Source organism: Toxotes jaculatrix, chromosome 22 (genome assembly GCF_017976425.1).
Source record: "Toxotes jaculatrix isolate fToxJac2 chromosome 22, fToxJac2.pri, whole genome shotgun sequence".
NCBI lineage: Eukaryota > Metazoa > Chordata > Actinopteri > Toxotidae > Toxotes > Toxotes jaculatrix.
The window spans coordinates 6,721,756-6,740,000 of record NC_054415.1 but is presented as its reverse complement, the minus strand read 5'-3'; the positions used below and the strand labels follow the sequence as shown (position 1 = coordinate 6,740,000).

The following is an 18,245-nucleotide window of genomic DNA, read 5'->3' as shown; positions in this document are numbered from 1 at the left end:
TCTGAATGTCACTAATAACAACAACAACTACAAGAAGTTGTAAAACCACAAAAACCTAAAAGCAAAACTTCTACTTCCTGCTGAAAGTGACAGTAGGAGGCTTCATAAGGACCTCGTGTCCGACTCTGAGGTAAGACTTTGTTTCCTAGTCCAACTTTCAGCATGTCTCTAGGCGTCATTCTGAGATGCTTGCTAAATACGGGCCCAGATATTTTCTAAAATCCCTTTAATGAGTGAACCTTTCAACATGTGGAAATCCTTGAACACAACATAATGAATGAAAAGAGAATCCAGAAGTCCAGAAGGTTTTGTGCACATGAAAACTATCGAAGAAATGGAAGAAGTAAATATTTATAGCAACGTTAGTGGACAGAGGCCCTAATTGTCTTTCCCGTCCCGTCTCTTGTGAAAAACACCTCGCCCAGTGGACCTCTTTTCTATACAAGCCTTAGTGTTTATCGGTTTGGCTAGAGGGTTCTATATTTATCTACAAATATATAACAAATAAAACTTGCAGGCAAAAATAGTTAAGTTTCAATAGAAACACCCTTTTTTCCTGAAAATACAGCAGTATCTGAAATAATCCTCTCATTCATTTTTTTTCTGTCCCAGTTTTCTGCATCATACATCAGGAAGCTCTTTTGCCTACAAACAGAAAAAAAGTATCTACAAACTTTGTAAACAGACCTGCTTTTTCCAAAAACATAAATAACTCAAAATATTAACAGCCAATGGAGCAGAAATACGTTTTGAATGAGCAAGGGCCAAAGAGATAAATATACAACACCATTCAGATAAAAGAGAAGCTAAAGGTTCTGTCATAATTCTTACAGACGATCTTCAAGCCAGGAGGAAGCCCTCCCCTTCTCAATTAAAATAATAATAATAATAATAATAATAGAATAATAAAAACAGGTCACTTTCAATCTGAGTTTATAATCACCCCTTGTTTACCGAGAAAAAACAAAAGTTACCAAGGAGGGAGGGGTGGAGTCCTTGTGTTGCAGCGGGGTATTAATAAGAACCAAAAATAAAAGCATCCACACCAAGCCGTACATTCCTCTGAATGTTTGCTGTTCTCTTAGTCCAGCCCAAGCCAAGCTCACACAAGACTCCCCTCTTCTTCTAGCCCTTCGTCTCTCCTCTCCAAGTGTTCGTTCGTTCGTTTTGTCTGAGTTGAGCTCCTTGGTGGTGGGTAGAAAAGTGGTGGTGGCGTGCGGAGCGGGGGTCAGATCAAAGGGAGGTCTCCAGGCTGTGTAGGGGGCTCCCCGGGGCTGAGGGGGTTCCTGATTTTGGGCCCTCTGGGAGGAGGTGGTTACTGCTCTCCACAGCGTTATTGTTCTGGTTTGGGGAGGGGGAGACCGGCGTGGTGGGGGCGGCAGTGGTGGCGGGCGAGGGCGAAGGTGGCGTGGGCGTGGTGTTGCGGGGGCTTGCGGAGTTGCGCTTGGTGGGAGCGTCGTCCTCTGCGTCAGTGTCGTCTATGAGGGGAATATGGGGCTCAGAGTCCTCTATCCGAAATTCGGGGTGGGTCATGAAGTTGTGGATTGATGTTCGCGACTCGGGCTTCTCCAGCCCCTCATAGAGGGAGATGGAGCTGCGGAATGCATTCACCACCCGGATCTGGAGGGAGGGAGAAGGCACAGGGAGCGGGAGAGGCACATCTTTAGTCACATTCAGTAATGATGCACATGTTTTTAATTTTATCGTCTGGATATAACACCACAGATTAAAAAAAAACAAAAAAAAACCTTGGACTCAGGTTTTATTTGGTCAATAATAGGTGAGTCTTAGGGGCAAAAAATTATCAGTGAGGGGGGAAACTCTCAGAGACACGTGCAGGTGTGCAGTTATTTCTAGTAGTCAAATTAAACCAGTTAACTGTAAGTTGTCCTTACCCATTTTCTACACTACATTAGCCTCAAAACCACTTTCAACGTCAACACCAGTTTGGCTTAAAAGTGTGAACAGGAGCAGCCAATAATCTTGAGTTCAGTTTCACTTTTGTCTGTGTGTTACTTCCTGTTTCTCCAAGTCACCCTCTGTCCTGCCAATATGTTTACTCGAGTACAGCTCCTCCTGCTGACGCACACAACTAAAGGCACGAGACAGAGCTGAGGCATTAAAAAGGCATCAGGATGTAAGCCTGTAAGGAGCCAGTGCAAATCACAGTGTCAGTTAAAATAAAAGTGTTTCTGAGAGATAGAAAACTCGAGTTGCATCCAGTGAAGACAAACCTGACACTTGACTCTGTGCTTGCAGAGAAACTACTCTTTAAAGCCATGTAGTAAAACCCTTGGGGAGGGTACAAACCAGGGTCAAACTCAGTGCAATGTATGCTGTTTTTGTTTTCTTTTTTTCTTTTTTGTAAGTGCAGTGGTAGTATGTCACAAAAAACACTTGGTAGAGGCCTGTGTCTGATTAATCAAAATGCAAAAGGGAACCAAGAAACAAGAGGAATGCTGTTCTTTAGACAAGAACACATCCAAAGAGAAAGAAGGACAGAGGCTGGACAAGAAAGTTTACTGTCGTTGGACATGCTTAGGATAGAGTAAAGAGGGAGAGAGTGAGAGACAGAAAGAGAGAGAGAGAGAGAGAGAGAGAGAGAGAGAGAGAGAAAGAAAGAAAGAAAGGGGTGGTCAGTTATAGCTTATGTTTGTGGAGTAAAAACAAAAAAAGCTGCGGCAGCCAAGCATGTCTACAAGCTGGTATACATGTCAAAAACAGCACAAAGAGAAAAAACTCACAAACGAGACCAGAGACTTTGAACCCATGCAGAGCGCGGCGCTACCTTGTGTTCAATGGTAGTAAACCTTTGAGTATAGCCCATGACACATTTCACAGAATCTAAAGAAGAATATGTGGGGAGTCAGTGGTATTCATTCTTTTAGGGTCAGTTTTGGCAACACATTGCCAGGTGGACACATTCTGCCAACAAACAAGTATTCACACAGAGAAAGACTTCAGGACAAGTTGGTCCAAGAGTACCTGAAAGGAAAAGCTCAGAGTTTAGAATAGGGAAGTAGCCGTTGGTCCATAAAAGAGTCAGGTCTGAGAGGAATCCCACCTGAGACAGAGACCTTAATATCACTGTAGGATTGCATAATTTTTCTACATGCCAGGGAAACACACAGCACTGGCGTCCCACGTTTACATTCGAGAGCACAGTCATTTATTTCATTAAGCTGTTTTTGTGACATCTGTTAGACATTTAAAATCCACTGCCGGTCAGATGGTCTGCCTGGGAAGATCTGAAAGAGAAAAAGAGTCAGTGTCAACACGCACACACAATCCTAGTATGGGAATGTTGAAGAGGAGGGGCCTCTGGAAATACCACCGTGAAATGATCCGCATCTGCTCTTCCACACCGACCGGACGACTGACACGGTGTTGAGGCTGCCAGACCTTCCAAACTTCTGCACAATCCTCGCATCCAAACACACCAACAAGCTGTGTCATGTTAACTGCAGCTGACTTTCCTCTTTGACTATCCGCTCTTCTCTGCCACCCCTCTCTCTCTTATCACACCCTCTTTTTCACAGCAAACTCCCAGAAAGAGCCACAGCTGGAGAAGAAGAAGTCTTTTATTTCACCACTGACTGACAAGACATCCACCGACACTGGGATAGATTTTCTCACAGAGGTCCACGTCATGGTTTGTCTCTATTGTTTTAGGCCGTGATCATGGGCATATACTCAAAACATTTACCCAGCTAGGGACTAGAGAGCTGCGACACAGACCCATGGGTGCTACAGGGGCACAGAGCAGACTGAGGCAGCTGCAGACAAACCTGGTGACTGTCAATCCAAAGTGTAATTTTTGTCAAATATTAAATGCATATCACCCCCCCACAAAGATAACAGTAAAACCTTTCCATTTCTGGGACCAAAGCAGAAGCAGAACAGAAAACATGATGACACAGAGAAAACACCTTGACGCTAGAAGCGACCTGGTTACAGGGTACATATATATACAGCAGTGTTATCGAAGCAATATGGAAGATGTGGTATATTTGGTGTCATTTTTTTTTTTTTTTTGGAAGAACAGGGGGGAACATTAGGAGAAGCATGAGAGAGTAAAAGTGTCAACGTTAGGTGAGAAGAAGAGTGGAGGAGGAAGATGTTAGAAAAACAGAAGAAATAAAAGTCTCATGCACTAGAGGAGAACACGCACTCACACCCCACAGTGGCAGAAGCGGTGTTGGCGGCAGTGGCAGTAGTGGTAGTAGTAGAAAAGGCTACATGTGTAGGGCTAGAAACATTGGTTACATCGTGCTGTTGTTGGCTGGAGTTGGAGGCCTGCCGCCTTAGAGCCCCCTGAAAGGAAGTTCCACTCTGGAACGCACTCACTACATCCATCTGCAAAGAATCAGACAGCGTGACAGGAGAAAGCCCAGAGGAATAAAACACAACACAGCCAGAGGAGAGAGAAAAGAGAGAAAAAATAAAGAAAAGGCACCAGTAACCATAGAAAAAATGTCACTTGGAAATTGGATTTAGGCATTATAGTTAAAGAGAGAGGAAAAAAAAAGAGGGGACGGTTGGGTTTAAAGGCACTGATCGGAGGGAGCTCTGACACCCAAATCTGACCTCACTTTCACTCTTTTCTCTGCAGAATCCTTCCATACTTACAGCTATAGCCATGCCAATAGTCTTTGAACATTCAGCTGTTCTATCGTGCTTTCCATCCAATCCAATTCACTTGCTTCTCATCAGTACCTTCAAACTAGTCGTGTTTTAGCAGATAGATTCAGACTGAGTCAGAAATAGGCACAGGAACCTGCTTTAGCTCAGAAGCAGAACAGAAAAATTAGAGGAAGGGCTTTTGTTTTTAGGGCACAAGCCATTCTTTAAGAATGCCGAGAGAAAGAACAAAACAGATTTTAAGCTGGAAGAGCAATAGAGTTAAAGGGTTTATGGCTTTTGATTCCCTTGGTGTTGGGTGCAGTGTTCGGTGGTACGCAGGAAGGTCCGTGGATTGTTACCTGAGTCTGGATGCGATTGAGGCCTCGGAACCAGAGGATCTGGCCTCGGCGAAGCTCCCGTTCAGCGTGGTCGATCTCATCCATGTCCTCCAGCTCCTCCAGCTCCTCGTCTGGGATCTCCTCCTTCTGGGTGCCGTGGCCCGCTGTTTTCAAGAATTTTAAGCGGCTGGTGGGTATCGAAGAGATTACCTGGAAGACATCACGATTTGCATGAGAAGCACTGTGGGCTGATGAATGTCAAACTCCTCAGAGAGGGAAAGTGACATTTCATTACAGCAGGATGATCCACATTTCTGGGCACATCACAGACATTAAGCAGCCAGTGACCCTGAAAATGAGAAGCCCTGCCACTGTGAGACAGTTTGACGTCATCAGGTTCGCTCCTAATCTTGCTTCTCCTACAACACAGACACCCTAACACTGAATTTATACGCACTTAGAGCAACCCAGTTTCTCTGTCTCTTGTCAAGGAAAGCTGGCCAGTGTCATTCTTTTTCATTTGACAAGAGTGAATAATGACATATTACATGCACTGCACTGTAGGATGAGTGTGGGCAGTAAGAGCAAGCTAGAATTACTTCCAAAATCATTACGACTCTGAGGAATCTCAACCCTCAGTCTCTTACAAAAATTAGCAACACACAATTATTTTTCAAAGTCCAAAAATTTTCTCCACATTAGTAAATTCTAAACGTAGATAATTATACAAAGTGACATGAGTTTTAAAATGTAAATATAAGCTTGACTAAAGCTATATACTGTGGACTATAATTACACCATATGAACTGTTCCAAATTTATTTAATTCCGTTTTAGTTTGGAGTACCTATCCCTTCACAGCATAATGATTCACCTCTCTACCATCATCAGACACCCACTAATCCAGTTCCAACACAAGGGGGCAGTGTCATCCCACACTGTTTTGACCGGCCAACTGAAGGTGGAGCTAGCTGTATTGTCTCAACATACCTGTCCCCATAGTAGAGAGCCAAAGCCTAAGAAAGTGCACCACAGCCACTGGTCGATGGACAGAGCCACACAGCTGAATGGCTTCCCGCCAAACTGCACAATGACAATCTGGAGGAGAAGGAATAGAGGCGGAGTTAACTAGAGAGCAGGAATTTAGATTAAATATTTACAGGCTGAACTCTTCACAATCTTCTTTCATGTATGGAGTCACCAGCCCGTTTACAGAAAAACCCTATGAGTTTAGCAGAAGTCTGCAGTCTACTTTACCTGGATAATGAAGGTACCAAAGACAATACTACAGAAGATAAGGTTGTTGAAGATGCCATCGAAGACGTTCCTTTCACCGTGGATCTTACGAGCATTGATCTCGTTGAAAAGCTGCATCATGACAAAGGTATTGAAGACAATGGTGTAGTGTTCAGAAGGCGGGGCATGGAGAGGTGCGTTCCTGCCACTGTCGATGTCAAACATTTTCTCACCTGCAGAAACAGTCAATAAAGATTTTGTTAAAATGAATAGATTTACCAGTGAAAAACACGGCAGGTCCACTGGCTCCAAGAACATGAAGAACATATTATACATATTATATCTTCTTACCAGCAAAAAGCAGAGAAAATATAATGACTAGCTGGTACACTCCCTGCCCAAGTATGTTCTTCATCATAGTACGGGAAATGAGAGGCTTGTTGCGGCCATATGGCTTCCTTAGCAGCAGGGCTTCTGTGGGGGGCTCTGTGGCCAGAGCTAGTGATGCAAAGGTGTCCATGATCAGGTTGACCCATAACATCTGTACCGCTTTCAGTGGAGAGTCCTGGGGGTAGAGAGACACCAAATTAAATTACAGTTTTATAATATTTCAAATATGGATATTTAGAGTATCTATTAAACAGATTCCACTTGACAAGAACCAAACTGCATGTGGGAAAAAAAACATTTCGCTGACTGCCGCATAACTGAGTGCACGTTTTTAACCTGTGTTAGCATGAGCATTGAGGAGTGTCTTTATGTCTAAATGGTGTCACAAAATGACGACTTACGGTTACAGGACAGGATTTTTGGGGAAATCATGCCAATTAAGGCTGAGAGATATATTGAATATTTAAAATAAATCTGCAGTATTTTGCTGGAGACACTTAAATCACTCCATTAGGCTGCAGAGCACAGTTCATGTCGTCTACAAAAGCCAGATATTAAAAAAATCATTAAGGAATTTCACAGGTGCTTAAAATTTCTAATGCATGAGGAAATTCAATGAATAAGCCTCTTTAGAAACAAAATGCAGCAAATGAGCCAGTTTGAAGGTGTGCAGCACATATTTCTAGATTTTTCTAAATAATATCAGAGCTCATATTTTATTGCTGGATTTTTTTTTTATAAATGAATACATTTTTATTTCAGTCTGTTGTTGCCAATACCATTTTTTTTTTTTTTAAACCAACCGAAAACAGACTCTGTTGGTGCTAACCTGTGTGATGCAGGCTCCTGTAAATGCTACAATGACAGCCACCACGTTGACAGTTAGCTGAAACTGGAGGAACTTGGAGATGCTGTCGTAGACGTTGCGTCCCCACATGACGGCTTTGACGATGCTAGAAAAGTTGTCGTCAGTCAGAATGATGTCAGATGCCTCCTTGGCTACGTCTGTGCCAGCAATACCCTGTAGACCAAAAGATGATGATCACGGATCTGTCTGTATCTAGTCATTACATATTTACCACTGTTATGTTTCTACATCTTTAACATTAGACCTGTAGTCTGATTAAAAACAGTAAACACTCACCATGGCAAAGCCAACATCAGCTTTCTTCAAGGCAGGACCATCATTTGTACCATCTCCTGTCACTGCCACTACTTGTCTCTGTTCTGCCACTGTGCTGTCAATAATACCTAGAACGGGAAAACATGAATATTTAAAATGAAACCCCTAAAGCCTAAAACAACAAACAAACTAGTGACAACAAAACATTATTCACACAATTTACCCATACAAGGAAAACAGAACTACCTTTCACTAGGGTGTGTTTGTCTGTGGGTGACGAGCGAGCCAGTACTCGTAGTTTGGGCCAGATCTTGTCAATGCGTTCTTGTTCAATCTAGAAACACGAGACAAAGCCTAATAGAATCCCAACAGTACATCTGCAACAGAGGCAGCAACTGAGGTACAGTATTTTGCTGTGGCCCACCTCTCCTTTTTCATTGCGTATCCTTCGGTTGAACTCTTTGCCCTCCAGGCAGAGGAAGTCATCTCCAGGCTGCAGGATGCCACATTTGCTGGCGATGGCTCGAGCTGTGTTGATATTGTCCCCAGTCACCATTCGCACTGTGATGCCAGCGCGCTGGCATTTCCTGATAGCATCTGGGACCTGAAGGAAAGCGGAAACACAATGAAGGAGGAAATGCCTATTTTTGCCTATCTCTGGGAAGATCGGAATAAGCTCAGCAAAGCTATACTTTTGTATTTAAAGACCGAAACAAATGACTTCTTGTGTTGTGAAGTGGCCATCAGGAACATCAAACTCTGCAGCTGTGTGGAGCTTTTGGGTTGCGGTCAGGTTTAGATTTATACAGAGACTGTGCGGTGGAGTCTCACTGATCTTATCAAACAACCCTTTCAAACAACATGCAGTTCGTTTCCAGCAAACAAACTGAGCGTACACTACCTGACCAGAGGAAATGAGTGATGGAGGAAGAAAGCTGAGCATCTATCAAACTAACCCAGTTCTCCCTTCGTACATTCATTTAGTTGTCTCACAGTGGAAGCACTCCCTCAAAAGAGCCTGAATATCATAACTGCTCTACGGTTCGGTATTGGATGCTTCCGCAAAAGTGGAGCCACTTCTAATGTTTAAAAATGGCTGATGCAGCATCTCCTGTCATTCAGTTTCCTTGCTTTACTCAGAAAGCCTCAGTGCCCAACACTGGAAAAGAGCTAGGTAACCCATTAAGTCAGTATGCTTCCACAGAAATGCTTGTTGGACGGTCAAATAGTTTCAGAATCTCCTGGTCCCTTGTGTGTCTGACAGCAGATTAAGATTGGCCAGACTGTCTGAAAATGTGAACTGTTATGTCCAAGTTTATTAGTGATATCAGTGTATCCACAAGCAAGTTGCATTTCCATTATGAGTGGTTCCCCCTAAATATAATCTCGCAACTCAATTTTGTATATGAAATCAAATTCACTCTACCGGTTTCAATTAAGACAACAATCATTATGTAACCTCAGGCTGATACTGTTTGTGTCCTCCGTGTGTAGCTGCTAACCTCAGGTCTCACAGGGTCTTCAATGCCCACCACGCAGATGCAGGTCAATCCACTGAGGATGTCATTTTCATTGTCCCAGTCAGGCTCACCCTCAGAGGCAGGGAAATCTCTGTATCCAAGGCAGATGGTCCTCAGGCCCTCTGAGGCCATGGGCTCAATCACTTTCTTAACCATGTCATCTCTGTCCCGTGGGCGAAACACCTTGGGCTCACCATTTGCTGTCAGGATTTTATAGCACCTGGGAGGGGAAAAGGGGATGTATTAATAAGTGTAGAGAAGAGGGTAAAGAGATAGAAGAGTGTAGGAGGGCAAAATATCCAGAGGAAGAAAGGCATTAAGAGAGATGGAGTGGAGAAATGTGGATGAGGAAGATAAGACAAGAGAAAATAATGTAGATGTGATAAAGGAGTAAGGGAAGAAGGGAAGACAAAGCATTTGAATGGTGAGCTGCTGTAGTAAGAAGTCACACTAAGCCCTCTGTGGGTTAAAAAGAAGCCTGCTTGGTTAAGAGGCTTACAGAGTTGTTACCGGCTCATTTTCTCAGCCCCTGTTTTTAAGTCGCAAAGTAAGGGGCTTGGGTGGGATGCACTTGAACTTCTTAGCTGCTTAAGCCATTACACATATCATTTACTGCAAAGTCTGGCCAGCTGGAACAAGTAAAAAAAAAAAACCTAAGGAATAACCTTTCATTGAACAGACTCATTTATGTGGACAGAACTGATCACACTTCATACGTCAGTGCATGTCTCTTCAGTGTAAAATTCCAGGGGAACACGGATATAAAGATCCAAACTGTAAAAAAAAACAAACACGTGCAGCATTAACACCAAAGATGAAAAGTGTTTTCTCACTTTTTTAAGAGAATTTCTGAGGCTCCTTTGCTGAACATACGGTAGCTGCCATCAGCCATCTTCAACACAGTGCTCATAGACTTGCGGACTGAGTTGAAGGTGTAGACTTTGTACAGTTTTTCTTCGGGGATCTCGTTGCGGATAGCTTGGTAGTCACGCTTCAGGTCAGCAGAAAAGCCAAGCAAGGCACATTCGGTCTTGTTACCCACTTGCCGAGGCAGGCCCCCTTCTTTCTCTGGAGGCTGAAGAAAAATTGAGAAGACAGTCAGTCATTTCCTAAAGCCAAGGACATGACAAGGCTGTGTTCAGGGTGATACATAATATGTGTTAGACACTGCATTTCACAACACTACCATGATCTTGGTGGTGTAGGCGCAGTTGACTGCAATGCCCAGAATCAGGATGTCTAAAATGGAGGGGGGGATGTTCTCTGGTTCAGGGACTTTCTTGTAGTGCTTTTCAGCGATGAAGGCCTGCACCACGGTCATGCGGTTCATTGTGAGGGTACCGGTCTTGTCAGAGCAGATGGCGGTAGCATTGCCCATGGTCTCACAGGCGTCCAAGTGACGCACCAGGTTGTTGTCTTTCATCATTTTCTGTGGTAAGATAAGCAGTGCATCATATGATTAAAGACAGATACTGCAAAACAGTAAGCACAAGCTAAAATTCAACAGTACATTTTTTTGTGCTACCACAGTTTCTACTTCTAGGAAAGAGGCACATGTACAAAGACTGAAATAAGTGAAATTAATTGTTCCTTGATAGAATAAAGCCCTCTGTTGGCTGTTCAGCAGAGGGGATCATTGCTTGGCTTTAGGGTATCAGTTAGCCAAGTCTCCTTGTCTTAACAGCCTGGCCTGTTAGTCTTAATAGGCTAAAGTGTAAGCTGGTCAGCACTGGGCGCAGGTCACTTGGCTGGGAGACTTTACCTTAACAGAATATGCCAGGGAGATTGTTACAGCAAGCGGCAGGCCTTCAGGAACAGCCACCACCAGAACAGTGACGCCAATGATGAAGAATTTCACAAAGAACTGAATGTAGATAGGTGTGCAGGCCTTGTCCCAGGACAGATTCTGGATCCAGAAGGTGTCTACTACAAACAGCACCACCAGGATAATGACAGTGATGGCTGACATAACCAGTCCTGGAGGGAATGAGGGAGAAAAGGAAGACAGAGTAGGGTCACTGAATAATAAGGATATCATTTACCAACTTGTTTCTTATAACAGAAATAATTTTGAATAGAAAACATAAAAGAAAGTTTAGGTTAGGTTTAGACACAGTTTTATTGTGGATGAGGGAATAAAAGCGTCCAGCTACATTTAGTTTGTATGTAGCAGAATCTTCAGCATTCAGCTGTTTTTGTCCAACTCACCTGCTTTGCCAATCTGTACAGCGAGTTTGGTCAGCTTGCCCTGGAGAACAGACTTCTCTTTCTTTGGCAGGTTGGCTTTCTTCTTCTCCTCTGCATCAGCTCCCTCATCACTGTTCAGAGGCTGCATTTCCATTGCAGCACCATCCTGTGCTTTAGCTGAAGCAAAGAGAACAAGACATAGCTGTTAAAGGAAATGCCCTGACAGTTTCACTAATGCACAGGCCATTACACTGTACTAGTGTCAAGTGATCCACACAAATTTTATGCACACAATCTGATACGGACACAACATTGTGTCTGAGGTCTGAAACTGACTCTAGGCTAAAATGAAAAGGATTCCTGATCAAACCAGTCTAGCAATTGTAACAAATCAGCATAATACAAAGAAACACATAAGAGCTGCATTCTTCGATCAGGCACCACATGAAGCCTTTTTTAGATTTGCCTATTTGCTTACATTTGCAAGACCAGAAATAAAAAACCGTATTTGCAACCCTACACCAGTGAATGAAAGAAGCTTCCCTTTTATCCATGGAACTTAGGAAATGTCACTGTCATTATGTTTGCAGAGATCCGACTGTACAGTAATTACCTGAAAGATTTGGAAGTGTAATTACCATCCTCCCACCTAGAGATTTAAAGAACAGGTGAACTAGCTAGTGGCACTGGGATCTGTGTGAGGAATCACCTCCTTCTTCGACAGCAACCATAGCAGTTGTTGCCATTTAAATTCCCATAAATCTCTTCCATCTCTTCCTCAAAGTCCCTCAGGACCACCCCTCCCCCTCCCCCTCCCCCTCTCCCTCGCCTGCAGAACTGTCAGGAATCCCAAACCCACATCTAACCAGGTAACCTTGGAGACGCAAAGCCTCTAATGGCAAAGGAGGGAGGAGAGGCAGCCGGCAGGCCAGCAGGGGCTGGTCTCTCTCGTGTCACTCACCACGATAAAATCATTAGTTCTGTCGGGCACTGACGCTACTGCTGCCTCTACAGGAAAACTGACACATCTTTCCCATTTCTCAGTAAACTTTTGCTAACGTTATTATCATTCATCATGTGGATGTCTTGTGTAATTTCTGCAGTCTTGCTTTTTATGTCTAATTTGTCAATGCTAAAAGCTCTATTTACTATGGTATGGACTGTGGCATGGCAGTGTGTGTGAACGTATGCAGCAGGGAGAGGAGGGGCATTAACACTGGGCTACTGCAGCTGCTGTGGACTGTGGCTTGTTCTGCACTTACATGGCCTGTGTAATCTCAGTCTAAAGGATTACTGTTGATTCCTGGCAGGCAGAGGGAATCTGTGCACCAGGGACTAGCGCCAGGGTTGTGGTCACAGACCCAAGCACTACTGATCATGGTGTCCCAGGAGGACTACAAGCCTGGCTAGCTGGCTGTGTTACCACTAAACAGCCTCATTATCATTGTTGTCAGTCTGAAATTGCACCAGTGCAAGTCTTACGGTTTGACTCTGAATAGTTCAGATTGGGACATCAATAGAAATCAAATTGCGGGGGCCTGAGGGAGAGTCAGAGAGAGGGATGGGTGGGAAAGCAGATGTTCTGGCCCCAGAATTGTTGCATGGCTTTAATCTCCTCATCACTAATCGCTATAACTGGATTCAGTAGCACCTGCTGCTCAAAGCGCAATGTGCCAGGCAAGGACGAGAAAAGAGGAGAGAGACAGAAGGTCGGGTCAGACAGTACAATGGATAGGCAAGAACATCCCGTACCAAGTATGCGCTGATATGAGGTCAGGCAAAAATATGGAACTCCTAATTACTTGTATAAAACCACTGTAGCCAATTATTAACAGATTGAGGCTTTCACCAACATCCTGTGCTGTTAAATGGAGAGGAAGACACTGAGAAAGCTAAAGGCTAATACATGAAGGTAGGTGCTAAGTTGTAAGGCAATTATATGTGTGTTTCTGTGTGTGTGTGTGTGTGTGTGTGTGTGTGTGTGTGTGTGTGTGTGTGTGTGTGTGTGTGTGTGTGTGTGAGCAAGCAACTTACCTTTCTTACGATTTTCCACAGATCCATCCTGCTTTTTGTCTGTGGAAAAATACACAAAGTAAAAAACTGGTGGGCAACAGACATATGCAGCAACTGCAGATTGTTCTACAGCTCAGCCCTGAACCTTGAATCTGCTGTGTGCTTCTTAAATGGAACCCCTAACTTGTGTAAGGAGTCCAGTCTGTGTTCTTAGTGTGGACGCACTGCTACCAAATTCTGCACAGGCTCAGCCTCTTCTGCTGGCTGGTCAATACATAGAAATCAGAAGGTAAATAAGTAGAGGGGATACTAACTTTTTCTCTGTTTCTTCTTCTCCTCCTTTTCCTTTTTCTTTTCCTCCTCATCGTCGTCTTCATCCTCGCCGCCCCCGAGTAAAGTGAAGATAATTCCAGTTTGAGAGTTGACACCCACAGCAGTGACCACCATTTTCCCTGAGCCTTCCATTACATGGGTGCCTTTAGACAGAAAAGGAAAATAAAATGTGAGTCAATAAGGGAGGGAGGGAAAGGCTAATTTAGTCTGACTAAATGATATGTGCTATGTTTTCACTTTGTTTCCAACATTACTTATACCCTGTTTCCGTTTATGCTTTAGCAGTAGCTTCAACCCTGACCGAATTTCATTTCTAACTTATTTGTTGCTTTGACTTTTTCATTTTGGCTCAGACTAAATGTTGAACTGGATTCCTTTGCTTACTGAGAACGTGGTTTAGCCGGGCTTTCAAGTGGCATGTTCAGCTACACACAAGGACAAAAAACGAGTGCAGGTTTTCAAATGCAGGCAATAAATACAAAAGGAATGGCGCACTTGCAAGTAAAAAGAGAAAGAAACAATGAGACAAATACCCTCCAAACCTTTAATCAACAGCCTTTAATCAAAAGCTAATTGTCAGTCTGGGTAAATTAATGGAAATCTCAGAGGGTTTAACATTTCTGGCTCTCTATACCTTTCAAGACACAGGAATATCGTGTCGATTTATATACAAAAAGCAAGTAGTAGAAAAGAAAGCAAGGTAAAGTCAGAGTAAAAATAGAGAGTGGAAACAACAAGAGACTGAAAAGAAAGAAGCAGAAAGCATTTAAAAGTTCTCTGCCTTTGTTAATTATAGGATGCTTTCCTTTCATTCGTGAGAGTGGTGGCAGAAGGGATACAGCCTGTGCTAAGGGGAATCAGAAAGCAGTGGTAGAGCAATGTGCGCAAACACACACACACAGAGCATTTTCTCTCTCGGAGGTGTGCCAGTAGAGAGCCAGATGAACTAAACAAAAAGTGTTTCTCCTGAATCCCTACACACTTCTTCTGGGGGCCTGAGCAGAGCAGCAAAGACAAAGCTTCCTGACAGCAGACGCACAGAGAGGAAGAGGCTTTGTGAACACGGAATGTCTCAACAGCAAATCTCAGAACTAATGCAGCTTTACATCTGGGGAGAGGTGTATTGCTGATAACTGATTACACCGAGCAGCAGGACGGGGACACCAGTTCACTTTCAATGCTAATCCAGTTTGTCACTAAGGCCATGCAAATTTACATCACAACACTGAATCCACACAGAGACTTATCTTTAAAAGCAGAGGCAAATTATCATCAGAGCAGAGTATGTGTACTACAATGAAAAGTGATTTAAACTCAGCTGATTTCAGTAAAATCTTTGTTTTCATACTGTAGAAACATTTTTGGTGTAAAATGACTATTAAACACAGTTTTGCTGATAAATGAAACATAAGAAATTGGTCCTTTGAGGAGAACACTGTTAATTCATATTACCTGATAACAGCATTGGATCTTTTTCTTGCGTTTTCTTGACATGGTCCGACTCCCCTGTAAGTGAGCTCTCATCAATCTTCAGATCGTTGCCTTGGATGAGGACCCCGTCGGCAGGCAAAAGGTCACCTGAAACACACACACACACAGACAAAACACATCTTTAATTTGGAGGAACAATAGTGTACAAAAAACCTGAATTGTGCTTCTGTATGTGAATTAATTTTGGAAAACATTGTGTTTGTCCTAAGCATTCTAAATGAACAGATTCATATTTTATCTATCAAAAAACATTTACATCTAATTAAATGGCCTCTGTAACATAGGAGAAACTCTCCTCTTACCATATTTTATTTGTGCAATGTCGCCGACCACGATCTCAGCCACAGGAATTTGGATGACTTGTCCTCCACGGACGACAGTAAATTTCTGTTCCTGCTCAATGCGGCTCTGGAGGCCCCTAAATTGCTTCTCTTTACTCCAGTCATTGAACGCTGTCACCAGCACCACACAGATAACTGACAGAAGAATTGCGGCTCCCTCGATCCAGCCCGCCTCTGCCTCATTCTCATCCTCCACACCCCCAGCAGCCTTTCCACAGTCTGCAGAGGGACAAGGGCAAATTTTAATACAAAAAGTTCCCCAGCTTAACACATCATCCCATCATTAAGGCACACTGAAATGTATAAACTGGGACAAATAAGTTCATTTGATGTTGTTTAACATAAAATACGTTATGCTGGACCAAACTATTCAAATAACACTCAGACATAAATAAATATCCCTTAACAGTAACATGAGTCAGTGCAAAGGATAGGAAATACGATTGTAATAAAGTACTTACTCTCTCTTTTGGCATCTGGAGGTTTATAAAAAGAAAGGCCTAGTGAAACTATGGCTGCCACTTCTAGGATAATCAGTGTGACATCCTGTAGCGCCTCCCACACTAACTGTAAGAAAGTTTTGGGCTTTTTGGGTGGTATAAAATTTTGCCCAAACGCTGTTTTCCGCTTCTCAATGTCTGCAGGCTGTCCACTTAGACCTGGGGAGGGAAACACAGAGACAAAAGCATTTCATTCGCATGATGTTAAATTTAAATTCATTATGGAATTTCATGTTAGACTACACATAACACGTTCACATCACAAAAAGACAGCCTTAATAATGTGCCACATAATCTGAGCATAGACGAATGCGGTACTGTGGACATTTAGTTCACAGGAGAGCGGCTTGTCTCAAAAAGTACAAGTCAGTGAGCTCATCACCTTCAAAAACATGATTGCCCAAAGGTATAAGTATTTCAGACAGGACACTGTGGAGGCGACAACGGTCGACAACAATGGTACACATTCTGTGGCCATGTCAAACATTTTCACCTCTTTCAGGCCTGCCAGAGAATGTGAGAACAGAGGTCAAATCTAATCCTATAAACTGCCTTTTTTAAATGCAGTGACTGAAAGACTAGAGAGGCTGAATCAGCTATAGACTCAGAGGTGTCTATGCATACTACTGTCCTGTTATGGAGTCATCTCTTTGACACATTACATGTCTGGCTGGCTTGAGACCCATTCATCCATGTGCACAGAGAGCATTCTGCAGCCACCCATTCAAATGCCTCCACATTCAAGGCACAGTCATATATTCAAAAGGGCCTTCGCACATTTGATGATGCATGACAGTTTTTCAGCTCTATTCATGCCGACTGACTGTGTGTGGGTGGCTGTGCAGACTGGATGGAGCTGTGTGTGTGTGTGTGTGTGTGTGTGTGTGTGTGTGTGTGTGTGTGTGTGTGTGTGGTAGAGAGGAGGTGGAGCAGAATTGGGGGCCAGGGAAGAGTGACTGTGTGAAACTGCTACTGACAGGCAGATGGGGGTGGGTGGGGGTCGGGGGTGAGGCTACAAGGGACCGAGACTAATAAAGAGTGGAGCTACTGACGGCGGAAGGGAAGCAGCACTGGGAATAGCAGCGTCTTAATAGGGAAAAGGATCAGCAGGGTCAGCGTATGGACAGACAGACAGGAGGACAGACAGAAAGACACACACACACACACACCACATTTGGATAATGAGTCTGTGCAGTGACAACAGCACAGGGAGTAAGGTACATTGTTCATCTGGGAGTGAGACAATTCTCCATCTCATGTGTACAGAAATGCAGCAGAAACAGACCACTGACGGTGGACGCTGCAGTTAAAATTGTAATTTCAACTATGTCAAGGCGAAGTGAGAAAGATGGGTCAACAACCGGTTCATGAAAAACTGCTCAACAATTAAATCATCAATGGAATTTGTCAATTTATCAAACAAAACAATACAACATTTGCTTCATTGGCAAGATATTATACTCTGTTATACAATCCATAGGAATTTTCTGATATAACTTTATCACCATTACATTTTAAGCACTGTCAGGTTAATGTATTAATAGCAGCCAAGTGAAATTCCCATGCCCAGGCAACAGTTACTAATAGCAAGCCACTCTATGCATTAGGGATTTTTAGGTGGTTCGCTACATGACTGTTAAAGTGATCTCATACCTGCTGAATCTGAAACTGATTCTTGAATCAGTATGTATTTACTATGAAGGGAATCCACCCAAGTTCACGTTTCAATTTTTTTTTCCAAAATGACTGCATATTCTTCCATTTCTATCCTTGAGAGATGGTTTTGCTGGAAACAGTTTTTTTTTCCATTCAAAAAGTCCAAATCAATGAGTACATCACTGTAATAAGCATGAGAATTTGATAATACAGAAACACCAGGGCTGCAACTGCTGATTGTTTTCACTTTTAAAATAAATGTATAAATAGCTTTTAGAAAAAAATGTGCAGAAGATCCCAAAGCCCAAAGTGAACATATTAGATGATTACCAAAGATGCTGTTCATTAATTTTTTTCAGTTGGCTAATTGATTAATCAGTTATCCTTTGAGCTCTAAATAATTTGAGATACTTCAGTTGAATGAAATGAGCTGTGCATTTCTGCAGTCTTCAGTCCATTCCAAAAATGAGAAGGGGATGTTTAAGCAGACGGGTG

General features: G+C 43.0%; 1 protein-coding gene across 2 annotated transcripts in view; it reads right to left on the bottom strand.

Moving 5' to 3' along the window:
• The window catches only part of atp2b1a (ATPase plasma membrane Ca2+ transporting 1a), a 35,046-nt gene that overhangs the window by 1,679 nt on the left and 15,122 nt on the right, over positions 1 to 18,245 (bottom strand). The window contains exons 3-22 of one of the 2 annotated variants that reach the window (XM_041029839.1): positions 16,056 to 16,253; positions 15,556 to 15,813; positions 15,215 to 15,340; positions 13,744 to 13,905; positions 13,451 to 13,489; positions 11,438 to 11,593; positions 10,992 to 11,206; positions 10,416 to 10,658; positions 10,063 to 10,304; positions 9,212 to 9,449; positions 8,134 to 8,313; positions 7,956 to 8,043; positions 7,731 to 7,837; positions 7,416 to 7,607; positions 6,548 to 6,761; positions 6,218 to 6,429; positions 5,951 to 6,058; positions 4,983 to 5,171; positions 4,267 to 4,356; positions 1 to 1,620 (exon numbers count right to left, since the gene is read on the bottom strand). The exon at positions 1 to 1,620 is cut by the window's left edge and continues 1,679 nt beyond it. In XM_041029839.1, the coding sequence (XP_040885773.1) occupies positions 1,234 to 1,620; positions 4,267 to 4,356; positions 4,983 to 5,171; positions 5,951 to 6,058; positions 6,218 to 6,429; positions 6,548 to 6,761; positions 7,416 to 7,607; positions 7,731 to 7,837; positions 7,956 to 8,043; positions 8,134 to 8,313; positions 9,212 to 9,449; positions 10,063 to 10,304; positions 10,416 to 10,658; positions 10,992 to 11,206; positions 11,438 to 11,593; positions 13,451 to 13,489; positions 13,744 to 13,905; positions 15,215 to 15,340; positions 15,556 to 15,813; positions 16,056 to 16,253 (3,644 nt within the window). In that variant the 3' untranslated portion in view covers positions 1 to 1,233. The remainder of the gene's footprint in view (positions 1,621 to 4,266; positions 4,357 to 4,982; positions 5,172 to 5,950; positions 6,059 to 6,217; positions 6,430 to 6,547; positions 6,762 to 7,415; positions 7,608 to 7,730; positions 7,838 to 7,955; positions 8,044 to 8,133; positions 8,314 to 9,211; positions 9,450 to 10,062; positions 10,305 to 10,415; positions 10,659 to 10,991; positions 11,207 to 11,437; positions 11,594 to 13,450; positions 13,490 to 13,743; positions 13,906 to 15,214; positions 15,341 to 15,555; positions 15,814 to 16,055; positions 16,254 to 18,245) is intronic. The other variant, XM_041029840.1, reaches the window with a different exon arrangement.